General features: G+C 36.9%; 1 protein-coding gene and 1 non-coding gene across 2 annotated transcripts; one reads left to right on the top strand and one right to left on the bottom strand.

Annotated features, from left to right (window-relative positions):
- Window positions 1-9,124: 9,124 nt before the first annotated feature.
- TRNAG-UCC (transfer RNA glycine (anticodon UCC)) lies at window positions 9,125-9,196 on the top strand. The gene has a single exon. It is a non-coding gene; the product is annotated as a tRNA-Gly (tRNA).
- A 3,594-nt stretch (window positions 9,197-12,790) lies between these two features.
- On the bottom strand, window positions 12,791-22,076 carry LOC148549955 (uncharacterized). Its single transcript, XM_088495871.1, has 3 exons — window positions 21,036-22,076; window positions 19,966-20,588; window positions 12,791-12,878 (listed from the first exon to the last, which is right to left on the bottom strand). The coding sequence occupies exons 1-3, from the start codon at window positions 22,074-22,076 to the stop codon at window positions 12,791-12,793; spliced, it is 1,752 nt and encodes a 583-aa protein (XP_088351997.1).
- Window positions 22,077-22,319: the final 243 nt, after the last annotated feature.

The following is a 22,319-nucleotide window of genomic DNA, read 5'->3' on the forward strand; positions in this document are numbered from 1 at the left end:
CTTCTGAAGACATGTTCTTTATGAATTGTTGAGTTATATGCACTTTCTATTATGTTGTTTGTTCCATCTTTGTAAGTATGTTCTTCTTCCGAATATGTATCTTGAATTTATATAGTTTTCTTTCTCCTTAATCTCTTAATGAGTATGTGATCTTCGTCTAATGATATTAGTGTTGGCGAAGTTAGTTCCTATAATCAATGAATAATTTAAATTAGAAATAAAAATGATGTCTAAAATAACTAAAATAAGTGATTTTTTTTAGTATTACCTGTTTTATTTGTTGTAATGAGTGTTGAGATTCAGTATTTTTTGTTGGAACAAATGTCTTGGTAAGAGTGTATTGTTTAGAACATTCTTTAAGATTAAAATCATTTACATTGACTTCAAATATAAGTGAGGTTGCACAAATTTTTCAATTAAGGTGGTGTTTCAATGTTATTACTTTTCTAGAGTGCCATTAGATTTGAAATAGTTGTACCCAACAATTTTTTTGCTTCGCCATCAAATAGTACAAAAGATGTTATACCACTTTGATCTAAAACCTTTAATTGAATTTCGAACCTAAAATAAGTATTGAGTTAGTAACTAATAATTTGATAGATGGGATTATAAAAAATATATAGAGTTACCTTATTGTTGGATAATGTGGTGTTTGATTACATGTGCCACAAATGTAGTTATCTCCTTTTTCATATGCTTTCTTCTTACACTTTTTACATTCAACATAATTATCTCCATTGAGTAAGTTTGAGATGGTGTATAGTTTGAAAATAAATTTTTTGTGCTAAATTTGATGTTATTTGAAGGAATAGTAATAAGAGACTTATATAAGTAGTTCAAATTGTATGAAATTTGAATATTTGTAAAGTAAAATTTATTATGATTAATAATATTATTATGACATTTGTAATATGGATGTTTATTACATTGAATGAGTTATTTATAGAAATTAATAAATTAATAATTAGAATTATAAATTTATTGTATTGTTTACAACCGTAAGATATAATAAATATAGAAATATGGATTTAATGTCTTTGTAAGTTACAAATTTGGTTAGCCGCTATTAATTTCAAATTATTGTGGTTGGTAATTATTGTATTGTTTTTTGTATTTTTTTTTGCTAATTTGAAAATAATAGATGATTTGGCAAAAATTGAGTGGTTGATTCTAAAATTTTGTCAAGTAAGCGATATTGCTGACATGGCATTAGTAGGAGAAGAAAGATGTCTTAAAAGTAATATGGATAAACTTATGTATCTACTTTTATATATTAAGAATAGATAGATTGTCCTTCTCCTCATCTTCATTATTCGTCTCTTCTCCCACTCTCTCACCCTGTCATTCCAATTGCTTCCTCTCTTCTCCTTCCACCACCTTCTGCTTCTCTCCAACCCACACCGAACCGTTTTCAAGTCCATTTCCAGTGCTCCGTTAGCGCTAATAGCTCCGCTCCCAAAACCGTTATCTAATTTGACGCTGATGCCACAACTGGTTTCCCTCCTAGAAAAAATATCATAAATGGAAAGGTTTTCTAAAAAGGTTTTCTTCCTTTATGGTCCAATCGAGAGCGAAAGGCAGAGGACCCGCTTTTTCAGGTACCACGATGAGGACGGAAAGTCCTTGATAGATTACGACGATATTCAATCCGATCTTGAGCCCCACCACGACAATGTGCTCCTCGATGATTACGAGGACAAAGGGGACGATGACGATTGGCGACGTCGCCAACGCTCGCAGACTCTAGTTTACCATAATGATTCGTCCACGTTGAAGTTCAGGAACAGGCTCATCAAGAAGGGCGACACTGAGAGATAGTTGGTGGCGCCGGAGTTCGAAGACAAGGTTGTAGAGGAGGAGTATAAAGGCGGGGCGAGGCTCGCGAGGGAGGGATTGGAAGAAAGGAGGAAGAGGAAGAAGGGGAAGAAGGAGGGTGGAAGTGGAAAGAAGGAGAAGAGGCGTAAGGGGGAGTTCAGGTTTGCGAGTGGCAAAAGTGAAAAGAGCAGGTCTAAATTTGGGGCATCTAAGAAAGAGGAGGAAGAACAAATGATGATGAAGATTTGAGAGCTAAGATTTTATAATTATTTATGGACTACTTTGAGTGTTTTAAACAAATTTAGGATACTAATTTGAGTTAAATTTATTATTTGTCCACATCATCTTGTAGCACACTGTCAAGTTAGCATTTAGTTGCACACATTAACAACGCTAAAACAGCTGATGACAGCAGATGATATTTAGACTAACAAAAACTCACATTTTTAAATGTGAGAGATATATTTAATCATTTTAAAAAGTAAAAAACTTAATTGAAACAAGTTGAAAATTTCAAAACCTATTTAGGATATTATCCTTATTGTGATATATTTTGAGACATAAAACAACATCAAAACAACTTTATTTTCGTTTTTTACTAACCTCAAAATTTGCTGGTAGAAACTAACTCAATACCCTTAATCTAGACATTTTTTTCCCTTTTTTATAGACTAAAGATTCCCTCATATACATATCTAGAAGCCAAAAACTAGTTTTATCCGATTCTTATGAAAAATATTTTCAGAAAAATTCTTTTTTTTTTTGAAAGAAAGCTCAACACTACAAGTGGAGCATTAACGAACAAAGGAAGACAACCAAATAAAAATAAACGAACAAAGGAAGACAACCACCTAACTAAGAACAAGGATAACCCATTGTCATCTCCGGCATAGCCATCAACAACAAAAGGGATCTACACCAATCCACTCCCTGTAATTCATAAAGCACATGTTGATTATCTCCTCAATCCTACTACCTTTATTCTGGAAAATTCTTCTGTTCCTTTCCAACCAAATGTTCCAAATTATAGCACAAAAGCACACCATCCACCTCTTGCACTCCTCCTTCCTAGTATGTAACTCGGTCCAGCTTAGAAAATGCTCCTTTAACGTACCCGGGTAAGACCATTGCCTACCAACATAAGACATCCAAGCACACCAAACCTGCCAAGAAAATCTACAGACAAGAAACAAGTGGTGCCCATTTTCAACACCTTCATTACACAAAGCACAAATGTTATCTTGTTGGTTGATGATTCCAAGCCGCCCTAGCCTCTCTTTAGTGTTGATCCTGCCAGTCAAAGCAAACCAGACAAACAATTCCACTCTTGGAGGCACTAGACCTTTCCAAATAGACTTGGTGAAGCTATAGCTTGTGACTTCCTCTGGGGCCAATTCCGCTTGCAGCACCTGCACAAAGGAGTTAGTTGAAAAAACACCTTGATTATCATATTTCCAAACCACTCTATCCTCTCTACCATATGCAAGTTTAACCAGCCTTAATGTATCATGCAGCTGGTTTAGCATATCCAACTCCCATTGGAACAAATCTCGCCTCCATAGAAAGTTCCAATTCCACTCAAGCCCATCCCAAAACCCACAGTTCCCAATCACTGATCCCCTTTGGTTTGAAATCGAGAAGAGTCGTGGAAAACGATCTTTCAAGGATCCTCCCATTAGCCAGACATCCTCCCAGAATCTCGTGCCTCTCCCATCGCCAACCTCCATAGACAACCCTGTGATTAACTTCTGTCTAACTTGTTGATCCATGCCTTGTAATTGACAGATATCCTTCCACGGACCTCCCTTAACCGGTAAGGCTTGGGTGGACAGGAGCTCATTTGGATTCAGGTTGTTACATGAGCATACCACCTTTTTCCACAATGGACATTCCTCCTTAAAAAAATTCTTATTTTATACTTTACATCACCATCATCTTCACCCTTACAAAATGGTAGGTGGCATCTCAGGGAAGAAATTCTAAAATGATTCCTTCAAAAGTATTTAAGAACTTTTGTTCTCTCTCTCTAATATAATTAAGTCTAGCGTAGTACTTATTTAAATTGGATTAATTCAATTTGAGATAAGTATGGAGCGATAATTGAATTAAGAAAACAATTTATATCGTAAAGAACAAACAACAGTGTACTTTTTGGTTCGGAACAAAGACAAAACCGTGCTTTTGTTTATTTCCTATTTGAGGCATGACCTAAGAAATATTATTTGTTTTTTGTTCATACTTTTCCACTGAAAAATTGAACCAATAAATAATAGTTGAACGATTTGGGCAGCTAAGTCATTTTTTTAAGACTTGGAGAGTAAGACAAAACTGGAATACAGGATTCAGTTCCTTGAGTTCTAAATGAATATGCTTTTATTATATGTTAAAATATGACATGATTAGAAACAATTCAAATTGTAAATACATCAGTAATGACGTATTTTATTTTAGAATAAATACAAAGAACTAATTTTTAATTAGTTAATTTTATTTATAATATTTTTTCATACAATTATTTTTATAATTCTTTTAAAAGATTTAAAGTTAAAATTTAGTATCTAAAATTTTAAAAATTATTCTCTAATTAACTCTTTATTTTATTTCTTTTGATGGAAACATTAGTACCGTAATTTAATAGACGCTCACCGTTGATTCTAATTAAACAACACTATTCACTTAGAGGTTTTGAGTTTAAATCTCACTAAAAAAAAGGCTAAGCTTTTGTTTCATTCATTTTCTAAAAGAATTAGTTACTACACACATAAAGCTATAAATATGACTATAAATATATTTTATCCCAAATAAAATCTGATTATAAATGTATCTAAACCTTTTAACCACCCCCCCTCTCTTCTTGGTGGGCAAATTCATTTTTTTTTTCTTCCCATTTCACATCATTAGGTGTTTGTTAAATTTTATGATATATACCTTCACTTTGAATTATCTATCAAAATAAATTAAATTATATTCTTTTCTCCAACTTCAATTTTTCCAAGATACATATTTATAAAGTCAGCTATGGTGGCGGCATGCAGAGATGAAGTCATGAAGAGTTTGTGATGATATATAGCATATTCCATAGCATAATAATATAGAACAAATACTACTTGTTCTTTAAATTTTTAGTCTTTAGTCAGTCTTTTAATTTAAATAATATTATTTAATTAATTTAAATATTTATTTTTATAAGAAGTTATTTATATTTTATGAAAAATTACTTGTTTTTTAATTTTTTTTTTTAAAGACTGAATAATAGACAATTTTTAAAGAATACTTAGTTACACTGACAATATAGCATATTCCATAGCATACATACATAGGTAATAATTCGTTGATATGCTAACTGCCACAAGAGATGCAACAAAAAAACATAATAATGAAATGAGTCTAATTTGGTGGTTAGTGTAATATATAAGACAAAGTTCATATGGCTGCATATGGTTTTGTTTCATTCTTATAATAGGTTAGTTTAAAATCCAATAAACTTAGAAGAAACAACAAGCAGGAGATTCAATGATTAAATTAAACAACTAGAATAAATTAAACTTTTTAAAATTATTAAAAGCATTAGTAATTTTATTCTTCGTTGTAAGCTTTGAAGGTTAATTAGTTTCTTTCTTTAGTAATAAATATATGTATGGTCTACATTTATTCTAATGGAAGAATGTTATATATATACCATTTTTGTGTGTATCATTTTTAAAAAATGTTATTTGTATATTAAAATTAATTATTATATATTTAAATATAAATATATATTATTTAAATTATTTTTAATATATATTTTATATTTTAATATGTATTTTTTTATACTAATAGTTGATTTTGATAAATAATTTTAATATATATCTAGTATTACTAATATTTTTAAATACTGTTGTGAGACAAGATTTTTTTTGGATGAAATTCAAGCGGATATGGAAAAACGAATGTAAGCGATATAGGAAAAAATCTATATCCGCTTACATTAGTTGAAAGGAAAAAAATAGAGAGAAAGGAAATAGAAAAGAAAGAAAGAAAAGGAAAGAAATTAAGTGAATTTTTATTTTTTTTAGATGTGTTTGGATGGAAGAAAAATAAAAAGAAAAGAAATGTTATAAAAAGATAATTTTACTCTTATATTATAAAATATATTAAAAAAGTAAATGGATAGTATTGGAAGTAGAGAGAAAAACATTAATTTTTTTTATTTTCTTTTTAATGTTGGAAACCCCACAAATTTTTTTCATTTATTTTTTTTTTCTCTAATTTTTTCTTCTCAATCAAATAATAAAAAATAGTTATTTTTTTCTATTTTCTTTCCTCCTTTTTTTTCTTGCAGTTTCTTCTCAAACAAACATAGCATTAGAGTAGTTATGGTTTTAGAATAGTACAGTGAACACAATTAGTAAAACTATTTTGGAATTTTCTTCCATCTTTGATTTTCTTACCGCAGACACTTGTTTCAAGAAAACTGAAATGAACACCTTGTCATTTATAAAAGCGAGGGCAATTTACGCATCTAAATTGTTTGACCCTCAATATTACGTAAATACATTGTTTTCAAATTTAATACACAAATGCATTATTTCACTATTTTATGTAAACCGCTACTGGCAGTAGCGGTTTATGTGTGTGAGTGTGTGAGTGTAAACCGCTACTGTCAGTAGCGGTTTACGTGTATGTGTGTATACTATTTAAATAATATTATAAATAAAAAATATAAATATGCATGTAATAAATTTTTTATTTATATTTATTATTAAAATGAGATTAAATAGCAAATCAAAGAGTGAGTACTTACAGAGTACTAAAATATATAAACTAAGACTAAATTTTTTTTATCTTCATCCCTTCTAAAACTCATAAATGATAAAATAATTTATTTTTAGTAAAAAATTCACTAAAGCATACACTTTTTCTTTAAAAATTACTTCATTTTTTATCCATATAAATCATATGATTGCAAAAAATATATACTCCGTTTTCTTTCTCTCAATTTTTTTGTAACTTAATTTAGCGGTTTCTGTGTTTCTCTACGGTTTACGTTGATTAGAAAAAATGTTGATTAGAAAAAATGTTTGTTTATGCTAAATTAAGTTACAAAAAAATTGAGAGAAAGAAAACGGAGTATATATTTTTTGCAATCATATGATTTATATGGATAAAAAATGAAGTAATTTTTAAAGAAAAAGTGTATGCTTTAGTGAATTTTTTACTAAAAATAAATTATTTTATCATTCATGAGTTTTAGAAGGGATGAAGATAAAAAAAAATTTAGTCTTAGTTTATATATTTTAGTACTCTATGAGTACTCACTCTTTGATAAGACAACAAAGTTGCACAAATAAAAAAAATCATTTAGCTAGAACCTCAAATGCAAATCAGCAGCAAAGAACACAACCCATTTTCCAAACTCTCTAATCTCCTTTGTATGGTTGATATAAATAAAAGAGAATGAAGTGATTTTTAAAGAGTAAAATATATAATTTAGTAAACTTTTGGCTAAAAATAAATTATTTTATTATTTATAAATTTTAAAAGAGATGAGAATAAAAAAAATTAGTCTTGCTTTATATAATTCAATACTTTGAAGACTGTATTTTTTATTTGTAATTTGGTCTCACTTCTAATAATAAATACAAATAAAAAATTTATTACATGCATATTTATATTTTTTAAATTATATTGTGAAATGATAAATTAAATTTTTTATTTATAATATTATTTAAATAGTATACACACATACACGTAAACCGCTACTGGCAGTAGCGGTTTACACTCACACACACATGCACGTAAACCGCTACTACCAGTAGCGGTTTACACTCACATACACACGCACGTAAACCGCTGCTGGCAGCAGCGGTTTACACTCACACACATAAACCGCGGCTGGTTGTAGCGGTTTATGCACATCTGTAAACCGCTACTGCCAGTAGCGGTTTACATAAAATAGTGAAACAATGCATTTGCGTATTAAATTTGGAAACAATGTATTTGCGTAATATTGGGGTCAAACAATTTAGATGCGTAAATTGCCCTAAAAGCGACGTAATAAATTCAAAGATTTTTTCTTATTAAACAGATTAGACCGAAACATTTATATTAATAAAATATTATCTATAAGGAGAGATTTGACCATCTAACAGAGTGCTCGTAATGAACTTTTAAGTCTAGCAAAAAATGAGAAGTCGTCAAGAGAAAAATTTAAGAATTAGGTAATAACTCATAAAAGATTAAAAAAAAAAAACTTATATATCTTAAAAATAAAAACAATAAATCATTATTACATCTCAATTTAAATCTTAAAAAGTAGACTATATATATATGATTCTATTTACTCTGCCATTTAATATTTAATAGAAATTAATAACTAAGTATAAATGAAATTTTAAATTTTGGCCTCTAACACACCAGTTATTTTACAACTTTTATCTATCAGAAAAAAAAAATATTCAACTCTTGCAAATGCGATAAAGTATCACGACAGTTCTAAAATTCTATAAAATAGTATATAATCAAGAAATAGTATAACTAGAAGCCCAATAAAAGAATAAAAGTTCAAAGTCGCATAAAGCGAAATTAAAAAGCGTAAAGCGTTCACATCCGATAATTAAAATGTGTTAACACGAAAGATACAAAGCATAGTATATAATACCTTGTAAATAGTTTCAAGATACACAAAATAATAATAAAAGTAAACAAAATATATATGTATATACAAAAGAGAATTAGTCACAACTTGCAAAATTTAGGCTGACCAGCTCAAACAGAATATGATAAAATTTTAAAATTTAAAACAGCAACATCCTATTTCTCAAAGTTTTCAAAAATAAAGTCTCTAAGGCATCAAAATTATATATATACAAAGGATAAGAGAATAACTACAATAAAAATAAAAAAAATCGTAAAAAAAAAAAAAAACTAAGACAGTAAAAAACTGTGTAAAAAAATAAAGTAATCATAATATATAACTTAATGGCACCAATGTACAATGCAAATTATTGATCCAATAATAATCATTCTCTCGATTTATCCCTTTACAAATTCTTTTCTTTTTAGGGATTCAAACACAGAAAATAAACGGCGCAAATAAAACTACTGATTGGCTTTAGAATGTTCACTCTTCTATACCTTGTTTGAATTTGTTTGTTCAACCTAATCTTTGAAAAAATTAATTTTTCATACATCTTTCTATGTTTTGCTAATGATTACTACTATAAAATAAAGATCGATCAGAAAAGAGTCAAAAGAGCATGGTTATTCTTGAAATTGATTGCAAATAATCAACATATAAAATATCAAGTTCTTTGGCCGTACATTGAAAGCGTCAGTAGTCCAACGGTTAGGATAATTGCCTTCCAAGCAATAGATCCGGGTTCGACTCCCGGCTGACGCAGTAATATTAAAACATTATTATTGATCAATGTGTTATAGCATATTCTACTTTCTTTTCTTTATGTTTTTATAATTTAATTAATCAATGTGTTATAGTATATTCTACTTTCTTCTCTTTATGTTTTTATAATTTGATTATTGCATGAATTTAATTTTTTATTTGGATTCTTGAATTTGATAAACTATCAATGTGTTATCATCTCAATTTGTTAGTGTTCGGTTGGTCGGTTACCGGATGGTTCAGGTCAGGATCAGGGATGAAGGAAGGGGCTCGTCTGGTCACGGTCTTCCAGTCCGAGGGCGCGAGGTCCCGAGCACTTCGTGTGAAGGGGGGTGCCACCTGCAAAGACACTCCGACGCTCTTGTCAGAATACGTGCAGGCAGAATAAAGGTGGTGTAGGGACGTGACGTACCTTGGGGGAAGAGCCAGTCTTCCCCTTATATACATGTCAGTATTGGGCCCCTCTGGAGGGCAGGCCCATATTCCCAAGGACGCTGTCTCATAGCTGTGAGAGAGCCGTACGGGATGCGTGTCCGGGTCGGTTGAGAGGCGTGTAGTCGGGCCGGGTGGAGCTCGGGTCGGGTTGACCCGCGGGAATCCAGGGCCGTAACAGTGCCCCGACGCGCCAGTGATGGTCGTGAGGCGATCGGTGGTGCGTGATGTCCTTGTTCGTGTGTTGTCGCCGAGTCGGCTGACCGTGGGGGAGGCGCGTTTCTTGTGCGCGTGTCCCTTGGTCTGCTGAGGCGTTCGTTCGCCGCTTCGTTCTTCGTGCTGAGCATTAAATGCTCATAATGAGTTAAAACCCCGTGCGTAAAGACCATTTTGCCCCTATCTCTTTTCGCGCTCCTTGTGGTGGTTTTTAAACAGTTTCTTTCTCTTTTCCTCCTACCCTTGCCATTTTCACTTTCCTCTCTCCCTGATATCCAAAATTCCCTGTTCGAGCCCTCTCGTGCCTTCTTTTTCCTCTCAAGTTCCTGCAACCAATTCAGGTAATTTCTGCTTCCTCTTCCCTTGTGTTTATGCTATGTTTTACTGCTGCGTAGTTGTTGTTTGCGATTGTTGCATGCTTAGTTTACTTTAGCCGAATGGCCTTCCAATGGTGGGGTAGACGAATTAAGGGAGGGGTACCATTCCTGGGTAGGTTTTAGGTGATTTACGTGATAGGCGTAGTTTTTAACTGTTCTTGGCCATGATCTGAGTTTGAAAAGGCGTAGTTTCTGGGTTTCTATGGACTCCCGACCTCATAGTCTAACGGAGTGGTACCCCGATGTAGGTATGCCTCGCATCGTTTCCCGGTCTTCTGGATCTGGCGCGGCCTACGACCCGTACGCCTGGGTGACTGACGATATAAGGAGCTCGCCCAACCAAATGGACTTGGAGGAGTTGACTGAGTTCCGGCAAGCCGGCTACTTGTGTGGGGGGACTGACGAGGAGGCCAACTACGAGGCCATTGTCCCTGCACCCCATGAGCGTATTTATGAACTCAACTTCCACTCTCCTCGTGTCTCCGATTGGATTTGGTTTTACAAGTCCATGTTCACACAAGTTGGCGTTCGGATACCGTTCTCCGACTTTCAAATGGCACTGCTGAACCGGATATCCGTCCCCCCTTCTCAGCTTCATCCGAACAGCTGGGCTTCGATCCGCTGCTTCGAAATGGTTTGCGAGCACCTGGAGCTGCCGGTGTCGGTGGACGTCTTCCTCTTCTATTTCAACCTTACCAACCATTCCAAACAGGGGAAGGCGAGGAAAGGGTTTCTTTCTTTCCGTTCCGCCCAGGGTAGGAGAATATTTGGCCTTTTTGAGGACTCCTACCATGGTTTTAAAGATAAGTACTTCAAAGTTCGTCCCGTCAAAGGTCGTCACCCCTTTTGGTTGTCATTAGAGGGGGAGCGCCTTATCCAGACTTATTGGAGTTTTGGTGCGGGGTCGAATCCTTTCATCAAGGTGACGTACAAGAGGTTGTCGTCTGTAGATAAGCAAATAGCTGACGTACTTTTTGCCATTTTTGAAAAGAACCCCGTGAACCCTCATCTCCTTATGGGTGAACGGGAGGCTGCCAGGAGCTATATTCGTGAGTTGTCTTCTTTGTTTGCCTATGTTTCTTTGTTGTTGTTTTTCTTTTCCCGATCTAACGACTAATGCGCCTGTTATTTGTTGCAGTGGAAATGTCTGCCACCGTGACTGGTCTTGAGAATCTGATGAAGACCTTTTTTGAAGCAAGTGACGACGAGAATGCCGAAGAGAAGGACGCCGGTAAGTCGGAGGGTCCTTCAGGGGAGAAGGAGAATCAGGCTGTGCCTTCTCCCCAGGATGCCGACGTGTCGGGGAAACAGGCTGAAGGGGTCCAGGCTTCCTCTACTCGTGAGGAAGGGCCCGCTGGAGGGCACGCGTCTCTCACCCCCCAGCCGGATAGTGACGTGGAGCTCATCCATACTCCCAAGAAGCAAAGGATGTCTTCCAGCCCGGAAGGGGCCCTTACCATAATGGAAAGGAACTTTGATGCTACCAAATTTATTGACTCACAGTTGATACCCGGGACCGAGGAGCATTTTCACGAGACCGAGCTGTCCAGGCAGGCGAGGTGGATGTACCGCACCTTGCTTCGTGGGGCCGTGATAGCTCGGAAGGCTGAATTCGAGTTATCGGGGATGGAGGCGCTCCGGAGGAAGATCGAGTCCTCTGTTAAGGCGAACAATAACTTCAAGGCCCAAGTTGAACTCCTCCAGGGTCAGCTGTCCGAGATGGGGGGAAAGCTTAGCGCTGCTGAGGAGAAAGCGTCATTTGTTGCGGAGAGGTTGAAGGCGTCCGATGAGACCGTGGCCCGGCTTCTTGAACGTGAGATGACCTTGGAGGGTCAGCTGAATGCCGCTCAGGGTCGGGTTGCCGCCTTGGAGAAAGAGCGGGAGCAGGCCGTCTCAGAGGCGAAAACCGCTAAAGCCGAAGCCGCAGAGCTTAAGAAGAAGCTTAAGGTGACCAAGGAGCAAGGGAAGAACGCCATTTCGATGACCGAAGACGCCCTGAAGGCTCAGCTAAAGATCGCAGCTCCTGATTTCGACACGTCGTCAATTGGCGTTTTCAAGACTATCCAGGACGGAAAGATTGTTGACATGCCGAGGAAGTGAGGTCTTGTAACTTAGGATATTTTGTAACGCATTTGCTGAACTACTTATTGCTCGTTTTTTGTTTTGACTCTTTGTAAGTTATACTTATTCAGTCGTTTGGCCGGGTTGCCGTTTGCTATATTTGTTGTCGTTGTTTCTTTCGGGGGTGGGCTCGCGCCCGTTTTCCCGTTTTATGTTTGTTATGGCTTGGATCGCCGTGGTCGTGTTGTCGTCGTAGTTGGCTTTGGCCATGAGGAAGATGGCCCCCGGGGTGATCAGTCCCGGTCTGCCGTTTTAGGGGGCGCTCGTGCGCGGCGCACGTAAGAAAGTAGTGGACAAGTACGAAAATTTTTGACAAGTATGAGTTAGTCGTTAGCTAAACAAATTAATCAATATGGCGAGCATTTGATAAAATAAAAAGACAGATCATCATGCGAACAAGGTGAGTATTTACAATTTGTTTGGGTTCTCAGGTCGGCGAGTCGTCTGGTCATGAGTAGAACCTTCTTAGGCTACCTGTATTCCATGTTCTGGGTACTTCCTTGCCGTCGAGTCTTTCTAGCTTGTAAGTGTAGAACCTATGCACAATTACTCAAGAGGGGGGGGTGAATTGAGTATTGCAACAACAATGAATCTTTTTGCGAAAGTTAAAGACAATATACAAAAGTGTTATTGTACTAGTATTTTTCCAAGAGCTTAACTCAATTGCTAAGCATTTATAAGGAGCTTTTACTTTCCAATAGACACCAACTCAAATAAATTGATCAAGCTTTTCACCAATCGGACTTAAGCCATTCCTTAAGTACTTACGAAGCTACTTTTCGATCACAATTTATTTGCTCAAAGGTAAAAGACAATAATATTGAAGAGATGAGTTTGGAGAGATGCAAACGCTATTTAGAGTGGTTCGGCACAATCCTTGTCCTACGTCCACTTTCTTTCTCAATCGCTATTGAGAAGTTCCACTATTGCCAAGCTTCAAGGTGCTCGCGCAAAACCTTTTACAATCCGAGTCCTTAGTTTCTAACACCTCACGGTATATGATCACCACTCGTATACTAACCCACTCCACTTAGAGATTCCTTCTCTAAGATTTGCCTTGAGTACTTAGTATACTTCTTTGGTATCCTCACCGACTATAGTGTTTATAACTCTTGACTCAACCTTGGAGATCACACTCCAATTTACAAAGTGTTACAAGAAAACAATTCTCAAAGAATTGTTGAGATGAAATGAGTACACTCTAGAAGAGTGTATGATTACAAGTTTAGCACTATTGAACCAATTGATATTGCTCTCTCAAATTGTGTATTATAACACCTTAAAAAATGTGTAAAATGAAAGAATATGAACAAGATAGTTTGCAAATACTCAAGTGTATGAAATAAGGCTTCAATCCATCTATTTATAGACTCCCCAAACCTTAGAAACGTTGGGGAGTTAATGGGATGGAGCCGTTTTGTTAAAACTAGCCGTTTTTTATGTTTTTGAATCATTTGCATCGATGCATAACACTTTGCATCGATGCAAATGTGTCTTTGAAGCTGAAATTTGAATTTTCAGCTAGGTTGCATCGATGCAAACATCTTTGCATCGATGCAACAAGTCGTTGCATGTTTTGCATCGATGCAAGATGAGTGTGCATCGATGCAAACCTTAAAGAATGGCTTAAAATCACTTCAAAATGCTTAGGATTGATCTCAAACTTGTTGGAGTCAATTCCTATGCTTTTATACCTTTGAAAACAAGTTTTTAAACCATTTGGCTAGCATCGAATTGCAAGATGTGCATCAAAACATTTTGTGAGTGTGTGTTGAGAGATTTAGCAATTGGTTCTTAACAAGAAGTTACCTAAGTCCTAAGACACTATACTTGTCTTCAAATGTTGTGGACTTGAGTTTCTTGTTGTTGTTGTGTTGCTTTCAACTCTTCATTCCTCAACGTTGAATGTTGGTTGATCTTTCAACATGCTTGTTCATTCAAGTTGTTTGTTGGTTTGTCTTTCATGTCTTTTGTTGGTTTGTCATTCATCAAAACCTACGAATACAAACTTCGCATACAAGCAACATGATTTACAATTTCCCCCTTTTTGATAATGACAAACCAATTTTGAGGATATGCATTTATAAATGATTTTGAAAGCAACAATAATGCACTTTGTTTTATAGAAAACTTTGGAGAAGACTTCTTTCAAAAATTTTGCAGGAGTTCCCCCTAAATATGTGCATTTGTTCCCTTAAAGGGCGTTTTTCAAAGAAAACGATTTAGATATCAAAAGTTTTTTTTGCTTAGCGGAAGTCTTTTTGAAATCATTGTTTCGCAAACTTATTTTTTTAAATCCTCAAACTTCTTTTTCAAAAGTTCAAAATTTCAAATATCCTCAAACTTTTCTTCCCCCTTTTGACATTATCAAAAAGAAAGGAGTTTGAAATGTGTCATAGAAGCATGCATAAAACAATGAATTTTTTTTTTTTAGGTTCAATATCTCTATTAATTTCAAGGATGAGATATTCCCCTCTTTTTATATATAAGCATGCATAATTCCCCCTAAATAAGTGAAATATATTAAAGCATGCACATTAACTTAAAATAGGGGTACCAAGCCTATTTTGAGTTATTCACCAAATAAGCATACAAGCATTAATCATTAAACAAAATTATGAAGGAAATATCAATTAAACCATTATAAACTTCAATTTGTTGATCCTCCATTGTTTATAATCTTCAAATTTTTCAATCTTCCTCAAGATCAACTCATAAACCTACAAAACAATGGCTTGTTCATCTTTGTCAAGGTAGCAAGTAGTGCTCATTGGTGTGTCCATTGCCTTAGCATTGTCCATTCCAAATCTTTTGAGCAATTCCTTGCAATATTTGGTTTGGCCAACGAAAGTTCCTTCTTTTCCAATGACGTTGTCTAGAGGATGATCCTTTGAAGTACGCCAGTCCTTTGGAAGTGCATTTATTTGTGCGTTTGATGGTTCAATTTCTTCAACTTGAACACTATCCTTTGTTGAGCTTGTAGAGGCTTCATTTAAATCTTTTTCTTTGTCTTCACCATTCAAATTTAGTGAATCAAAGTTTTCTGCATTTTCATCAAAATCTTTTCTAGCACAACAATGGTTAGTTTCATCAAAAGCGACATGAATACTTTCTTCCATAGTCATGATGCGTTTATTATATACTCTAAAAGCTTTGCTAGTTAAAGAGTAGCCTAAGAAGATTCCTTCATCAGCCTTAGCATCAAATTTGCCTAAGTTATCTTTTCCATTATTTAGAATAAAGCATTTACAGCCAAAGACGTGAAGGTGGGAAATATTTGGCTTTCTTCCTTTGTACAATTCGTACGGTGTTTTCTTAAGAATAGGTCGAATGATAATCCTATTCATAACATAACACGCGGTACTAACCGCATCCGCCCAAAAGTACTTAGGAATATTAGCCTCATTGAGCATAGTTCTCGCCATTTCTTCTAAATGATGATTTTTCCTTTCAACCACACCATTTTGTTGTGGTGTTCTAGGAGAGGAAAAATTATGCTCAATGCCATTTTCTTCACAAAAAGTTTCAAAAAGATTGTTTTCAAATTCTCCACCATGATCACTTCTAATAGATGATATATGCAAATTCTTTTCATTTTGAATAACTTTGGCTAATCTTTTGAATGCTCGAAATGCATCACTCTTGTTTGCTAGGAACAAGGTCCATGTAAATCGAGAGTAATCATCAACAATAACTAAAGCATAGTAATTGTCACCAAAGCTCATAGTCCTAGAAGGACCAAATAAATCCATGTGCAAAAGTTGTAATGGCCTTGTTGTTGAAACAATGTTTTTGGATTTAAAAGAGGCCTTTACTTGTTTTCCCTTTTGACATGCGTCGCAAAGGACGTCTTTTTCAAAACGTAGCTTTGGTAAGCCAATTACTAACTCTTTAGAGACCAACTTGCTAAGATGGTCCATGTTAGCATGAGCTACTCTACGATGCCATAACCAAGTTTCATCATTTTTACTAACAAGGCATTTCACATCATTTGAGGAAACTTCATCTAGATTAATCATGTATACATTGTCAACACGGTGTCCAATTAGCACAATTTCATTAGTGTCTTGCCTTTTTATCAAACAACATTTTGAATCAAAGGTGACTAAGTTTCCTTTGTCACAAAGTTGGCTAACACTAATGAGATTATGTTTGAGACCTTTGACAAGTATAACATTATCTATGGAGGTAGAAGAATTTTTACCAACTTTTCCAACGCCGATTACTTTGCCGGTGTTGTTGTCTCCATAGATCACGTTTCCTTTGTTTGTAGGTTCTATTGCGGTGAATTTTGATTCATCGCCGGTCATGTGTTTGGAGCATCCACTATCAACATACCAATTTGTATCCTTAGCTCCAACACGTACCTACAAAACAATTAAAATTGGGATTTAGGTACCCAAGTGAATTTGGGTCCTTGATGGTTAGTATGAGCATAATGCCCATAAGGTGCCCATCTCGTATCTTGACTACGAAAGTTTATATGTTTAATTCTAGTAAAGCATACGGGTGCTATATGACCTACTTTATTACAATAATGACATATGACATTTGGATTATGCATCCTATGCATGTTTCTAAATGGTTGCCTAGGTTGTTTTCTAAATGCAACATCTTTTGATCTATATGCATTGTGATTATAATTTCTAAATGAAGCATGTTGAGGAGGATGTTTAAAGGCTTCATTCCTTTTAGGCATGCTTGCCTTTTGGGCTTGCGGTTGCCTAATAGGAGTTTTAGTATTTTTAAATTTTCCTTTTTCAAAACCTAAACCTTCCTTATTATGAACATGCTTTTGGTTTTTCAACATTTTATCTAAGTTCTTTGAAGATTCATTGAACTTAGCTAAAGTGTTCTTAAGATTTGTAATTTCATTTTCATGCATTTTACAAGATTTGTATGGATCACTACTTGTGCTACACTTATCTTTTCCAAGATTGATATTCTCATTTTTCAACATCTCATTTTGTTTTAAAAGATCCATATTCTTTTTCTTTAGGAGAGAATAATCTTGGGTAAGTTTTGTGTACACCTCAAGTAAGGCATCATATTCATCTTGTAAATTAAAAGAAGTGGAGTTGTCATTACTAACCTTTTCTTCGCTTGCCATTAAGCAAAGATTTGCAACCTCGTCGTCATCGGAGTCGGATTCATCCTCGTTCTCCCATGATATGTATGCTTTCTCCTTCTTCTTAAATTTCTTGTTTTTGTCCTCCTTTTGAAGTTTTGGACAATTGGGTTTAATGTGTCCAACTTCTCCACACTCATAGCATTTTGGTACCTTTGTTTTGCTCTTGAAGTTTTTCTTCATTGCAAACTTATTGAATCTTTTTAATAAGAGTGCAAATTCTTCATCTCCTTCTTCTTCATTATCATCACTCTCTTCTTGTAGTGATGTTGTTTTAAGGGCGAGACTTTTCTTCTTGCTTTCTTCACCTTTTTGTCTATTTAGCATAGTCATTTCATAGGTGAGAAGATTACCTCGTAGTTGATCAAATGTAAGTTGATCATAGAGCCTTCCTTCCACAATGGCGTTCACTTTGGAGTTCCATTTTGGTGTAAGGCTTGTAAGCACCTTGGTCACAATTTGTTTATCATTGTATTTTGTGCCAAGCATGCTTAGGTTGTTGAAGATCTTGGAGAGTCTTTCAAGAGCTTCTTCAATGCTCTCTTCATCTTTCATTTTAAAATTTTCCCATTCATGAACCAACATAAATACCTTTGATTCTTTAACGTGGTCGGTTCCTTCGTGTGATTTGGAGTTTATCCCAAATCTCTTTAGCGGTTTCACATGTAGAGATCTTCATATAATCATGCTCGTTAAGTGCACAATGAATGAAGTTGATGGCTTTATCATTCATTGCCACTTTCTTCCAATCATCGTCACTATATTCATTTTCTCCTTTCGGTACTTGCTTTAAGACGGAGACTTCTCCTTCTTTAGCGCTTGTTGTCTTTGTTGGAATGTGATTTCCATTCTCAATCACTTTTCAAATTCTCACATCTTGAGAACGGATCCAAATTCTCATCTTATTTTTCCAATAAGAGTAATTTGTTCCGCTAAAAAGAGGAGGTCTAGCGGTTGAGTTACCTTCACTAGTGTTGTTGTTGTTAAAGCTTGTGCTTGCCATGATCTTTTCCCTTAAACGGTTAAGTCTTTCAAAGGGTTAAGCTCTGATGCCACTTGTAGAACCTATGCACAATTACTCAAGAGGGGGGGTGAATTGAGTATTGCAACAACAATGAATCTTTTTGCGAAAGTTAAAGACAATATACAAAAGTGTTATTGTACTAGTATTTTTCCAAGAGCTTAACTCAATTGCTAAGCATTTATAAGGAGCTTTTACTTTCCAATAGACACCAACTCAAATAAATTGATCAAGCTTTTCACCAATCGGACTTAAGCCATTCCTTAAGTACTTACGAAGCTACTTTTCGATCACAATTTATTTGCTCAAAGGTAAAAGACAATAATATTAAAGAGATGAGTTTGGAGAGATGCAAACGCTATTTAGAGTGGTTCGGCACAATCCTTGTCCTACGTCCACTTTCTTTCTCAATCGCTATTGAGAAGTTCCACTATTGCCAAGCTTCAAGGTGCTCGCGCAAAACCTTTTACAATCCGAGTCCTTAGTTTCTAACACCTCACGGTATATGATCACCACTCGTATACTAACCCACTCCACTTAGAGATTCCTTCTCTAAGATTTGCCTTGAGTACTTAGTATACTTCTTTGGTATCCTCACCGACTATAGTGTTTATAACTCTTGACTCAACCTTGGAGATCACACTCCAATTTACAAAGTGTTACAAGAAAACAATTCTCAAAGAATTGTTGAGATGAAATGAGTACACTTTAGAAGAGTGTATGATTACAAGTTTAGCACTATTGAACCAATTGATATTGCTCTCTCAAATTGTGTATTATAACACCTTAAAAAATGTGTAAAATGAAAGAATATGAACAAGATAGTTTGCAAATACTCAAGTGTATGAAATAAGGCTTCAATCCATCTATTTATAGACTCCCCAAACCTTAGAAACGTTGGGGAGTTAATGGGATGGAGCCGTTTTGTTAAAACTAGCCGTTTTTTATGTTTTTGAATCATTTGCATCGATGCATAACACTTTGCATCGATGCAAATGTGTCTTTGAAGCTGAAATTTGAATTTTCAGCTAGGTTGCATCGATGCAAACATCTTTGCATCGATGCAAACCTTAAAGAATGGCTTAAAATCACTTCAAAATGCTTAGGATTGATCTCAAACTTGTTGGAGTCAATTCCTATGCTTTTATACCTTTGAAAACAAGTTTTTAAACCATTTGGCTAGCATCGAATTGCAAGATGTGCATCAAAACATTTTGTGAGTGTGTGTTGAGAGATTTAGCAATTGGTTCTTAACAAGAAGTTACCTAAGTCCTAAGACACTATACTTGTCTTCAAATGTTGTGGACTTGAGTTTCTTGTTGTTGTTGTGTTGCTTTCAACTCTTCATTCCTCAACGTTGAATGTTGGTTGATCTTTCAACATGCTTGTTCATTCAAGTTGTTTGTTGGTTTGTCTTTCATGTCTTTTGTTGGTTTGTCATTCATCAAAACCTACGAATACAAACTTCGCATACAAGCAACATGATTTACAGTAAGCACCTTTGCCGAGTACCTCCCTTACCCTGTAGGGACCTTCCCAATTTACCGCCAGCTTGCCTTCACCTGGGGTCGGGATGCCGATGTCGTTGCGTCGCAGGACGAGGTCCCTTTCCTCAAAATCTCGTTTGAGGACTTTTGCGTTGTAACACAGGGCTATTCTTTGTTTCAGCGCCGTTTCTGATAGGTGAGCCATCTCCCTTGTTTCCTCAATCAGGTCCTTTTCGACCGCTTCGCTCATGCCCGCGAGTAGTAGTCGGGGGCTTGGTTCGCCGATTTCGACTGGTATTACCGCATCGACCTCGTATGTTAGGCGAAAGGGAGTTTCCCCCGTAGCGCTTTGCTCAGTTGTCCGGTAAGACCATAGGACGGAGGCGAGTTCGTCAGCCCATGTTCCTTTCTTATTGTCTAGGCGCTTCTTTAGACCAAGAAGGATGACCTTGTTTGCAGCTTCTACCTGCCCGTTTGTTTGGGGATGTTCTACCGAGGAGAACTTCTGCTTTATCCCTAGGCCAGAGAGGAACTCCATGAACTTCTTGTCCGTGAACTGGGTCCCGTTGTCTGAGATGATGACCTCCGGGATACCGAAACAGGTTATCACCTGCCTCCACATGAACTTCCGACAGTTGGAGGACGATATCGTAGCCAGCGGTTCAGCCTCCACCCATTTGGTGTAGTAGTCAATGGCGACAATGAGGTATTTGACTTGTCCTGGGCCGACCGGGAAAGGCCCCAGGAGGTCGACTCCCCATTGTGCGAAAGGTCGAGTAGTCGTCAGAGAGTTTAGCTCGGAGGCCGGTGCCTTGTGGAAGTTGGCGTTTTGTTGACACTTTATGCATTTTTTGACAAATTCCTTTGAGTCCTTCATCATTGTCGGCCAGTAGTATCCTGCTCGGATGAGCTTCCTTGCTAGGGCTTTGCCCCCGATATGGTGTCCGCAACACCCCTCGTGGACTTCTCTAAGCACATAGTCCGTCTGGTCGGGGTGCAAACACTTCAATAGGGGCTGGCTGAGTCCCTTTTTGAATAGTTGTCCCTGTATGATTGCGTATCTAGCCGCCTCCCTTCTTAAGGCTTTGGCTGCTTTCTCATCTTCAGGCAACTTGCCGAGTTCCAAGAAGTTGGTGATGGGGTCTAGCCATGAGGGGCTCGACTTCGTCAAGTGGAGGGCGACCGTCGGTTCCTTCACCATGCCTTGGATAAGGGACCGGTTACCCGACCCTGGCTTTGTGCTCGCCAGCTTAGACAGGAGGTCCGCCCGTGTGTTCCTTTCTCTTGGGACGTGTTGGACGATGACCTCCTGGAACTGGCTCGTTATTTCTTTAACCTTTTCCAAGTATTTTTGCAGGAGGGAGTCCCGGGCTTGGTAGCTTCCGTTCACCTGTGAGGTGACAACTTGTGAGTCGCTGCATACTTCGACCTTTGTCGCTCCGACTTCCCGAGCTAGTATCAGTCCGCCCAAGAGAGCTTCATATTCTGCTTGGTTGTTCGACACTGGAAACTCGAACTTAGTCGATTGCTCATAGATGACCCCTGCAGGGCTTTCTAAGATGACCCCTGCTCCCCCGGACGTTTGGTTGAAGGCCCCGTCAACGTGGAGCCTCCACCGTGTGCCCGTTTCCTCGGGGGGGTCCCCCGTCACTTCTACCAGAAAGTCTGCCATTGCCTGGGCTTTGATTGCATGTCGGGGTTCATATTGTAGGTCATATTGGGAGAGCTCGATGGCCCAGGTCATCATCCTACCGGCCAAGTCAGGTTTTTGCAGTACTTGGCGAATCGCCTGATCCGTCCTTACAACTATACGATGGCTCTGGAAGTATTGTCTTAACCTTCGGAAAGAGACTAGGAGCGCCAGCGCCAGTTTTTCCAGTTTGCTGTATTTCAATTCTGGTCCTTGGAGGACCCTGCTCACGAAGTAAACGGGTTGTTGGGTCTTCCCTTCTTCTCTAACGAGCACTGTGGCAAGTGCTTCCTCGGTTACTAATAAGTAGAGGTAGAGCGGTTCTCCGGCCTTGGGTTTTCCGAGGACCGGTGGTGCCGCTAAGATCACTTGAAGTGGTTGAATGCCTCTTCGCATGCTGGGGTCCATTCGAACGTCATTCCTTTTTTCATTAGATTGAAGAAAGGCAGAGCTCTTGCTGCTGACGCGCCGAGGAATCGGGATAAAGCCGTTAACCTCCCGGCAAGTCGTTGGACGTCTTTGATACAACCCGGGCTCTTCATCTGGAGAACTGCTCGACACTTCTCGGGGTTGGCTTCCACTCCTCTTTGAGTAATCATGAATCCCAGGAACTTTCCGGCCTCCATGGCAAACGCGCACTTGAGCGGATTA

Source organism: Arachis ipaensis, chromosome B8 (genome assembly GCF_059453495.1).
Source record: "Arachis ipaensis isolate K30076 ecotype BB chromosome B8, ASM5945349v1, whole genome shotgun sequence".
Taxonomy (NCBI): Eukaryota; Viridiplantae; Streptophyta; class Magnoliopsida; order Fabales; family Fabaceae; genus Arachis; species Arachis ipaensis.

Bases quoted from the DNA above. Each gene is read 5' to 3' on its own strand.
- LOC148549955 (XM_088495871.1), bottom strand. From the start codon at position 22,076: ATGGACCCCAGCATGCGAAGAGGCATTCAACCACTTCAAGTGATCTTA. The intron at 20,589-21,035 runs GCAATCATACAG...ATGTGGAGGCAG, and splicing joins GAAGGGAGGCGGCTAGATAC to GTGATAACCTGTTTCGGTAT. The intron at 12,879-19,965 runs GTATGCGAAGTT...AATTGTGCATAG, and splicing joins TACTGTAAATCATGTTGCTT to GTTCTACACTTACAAGCTAG.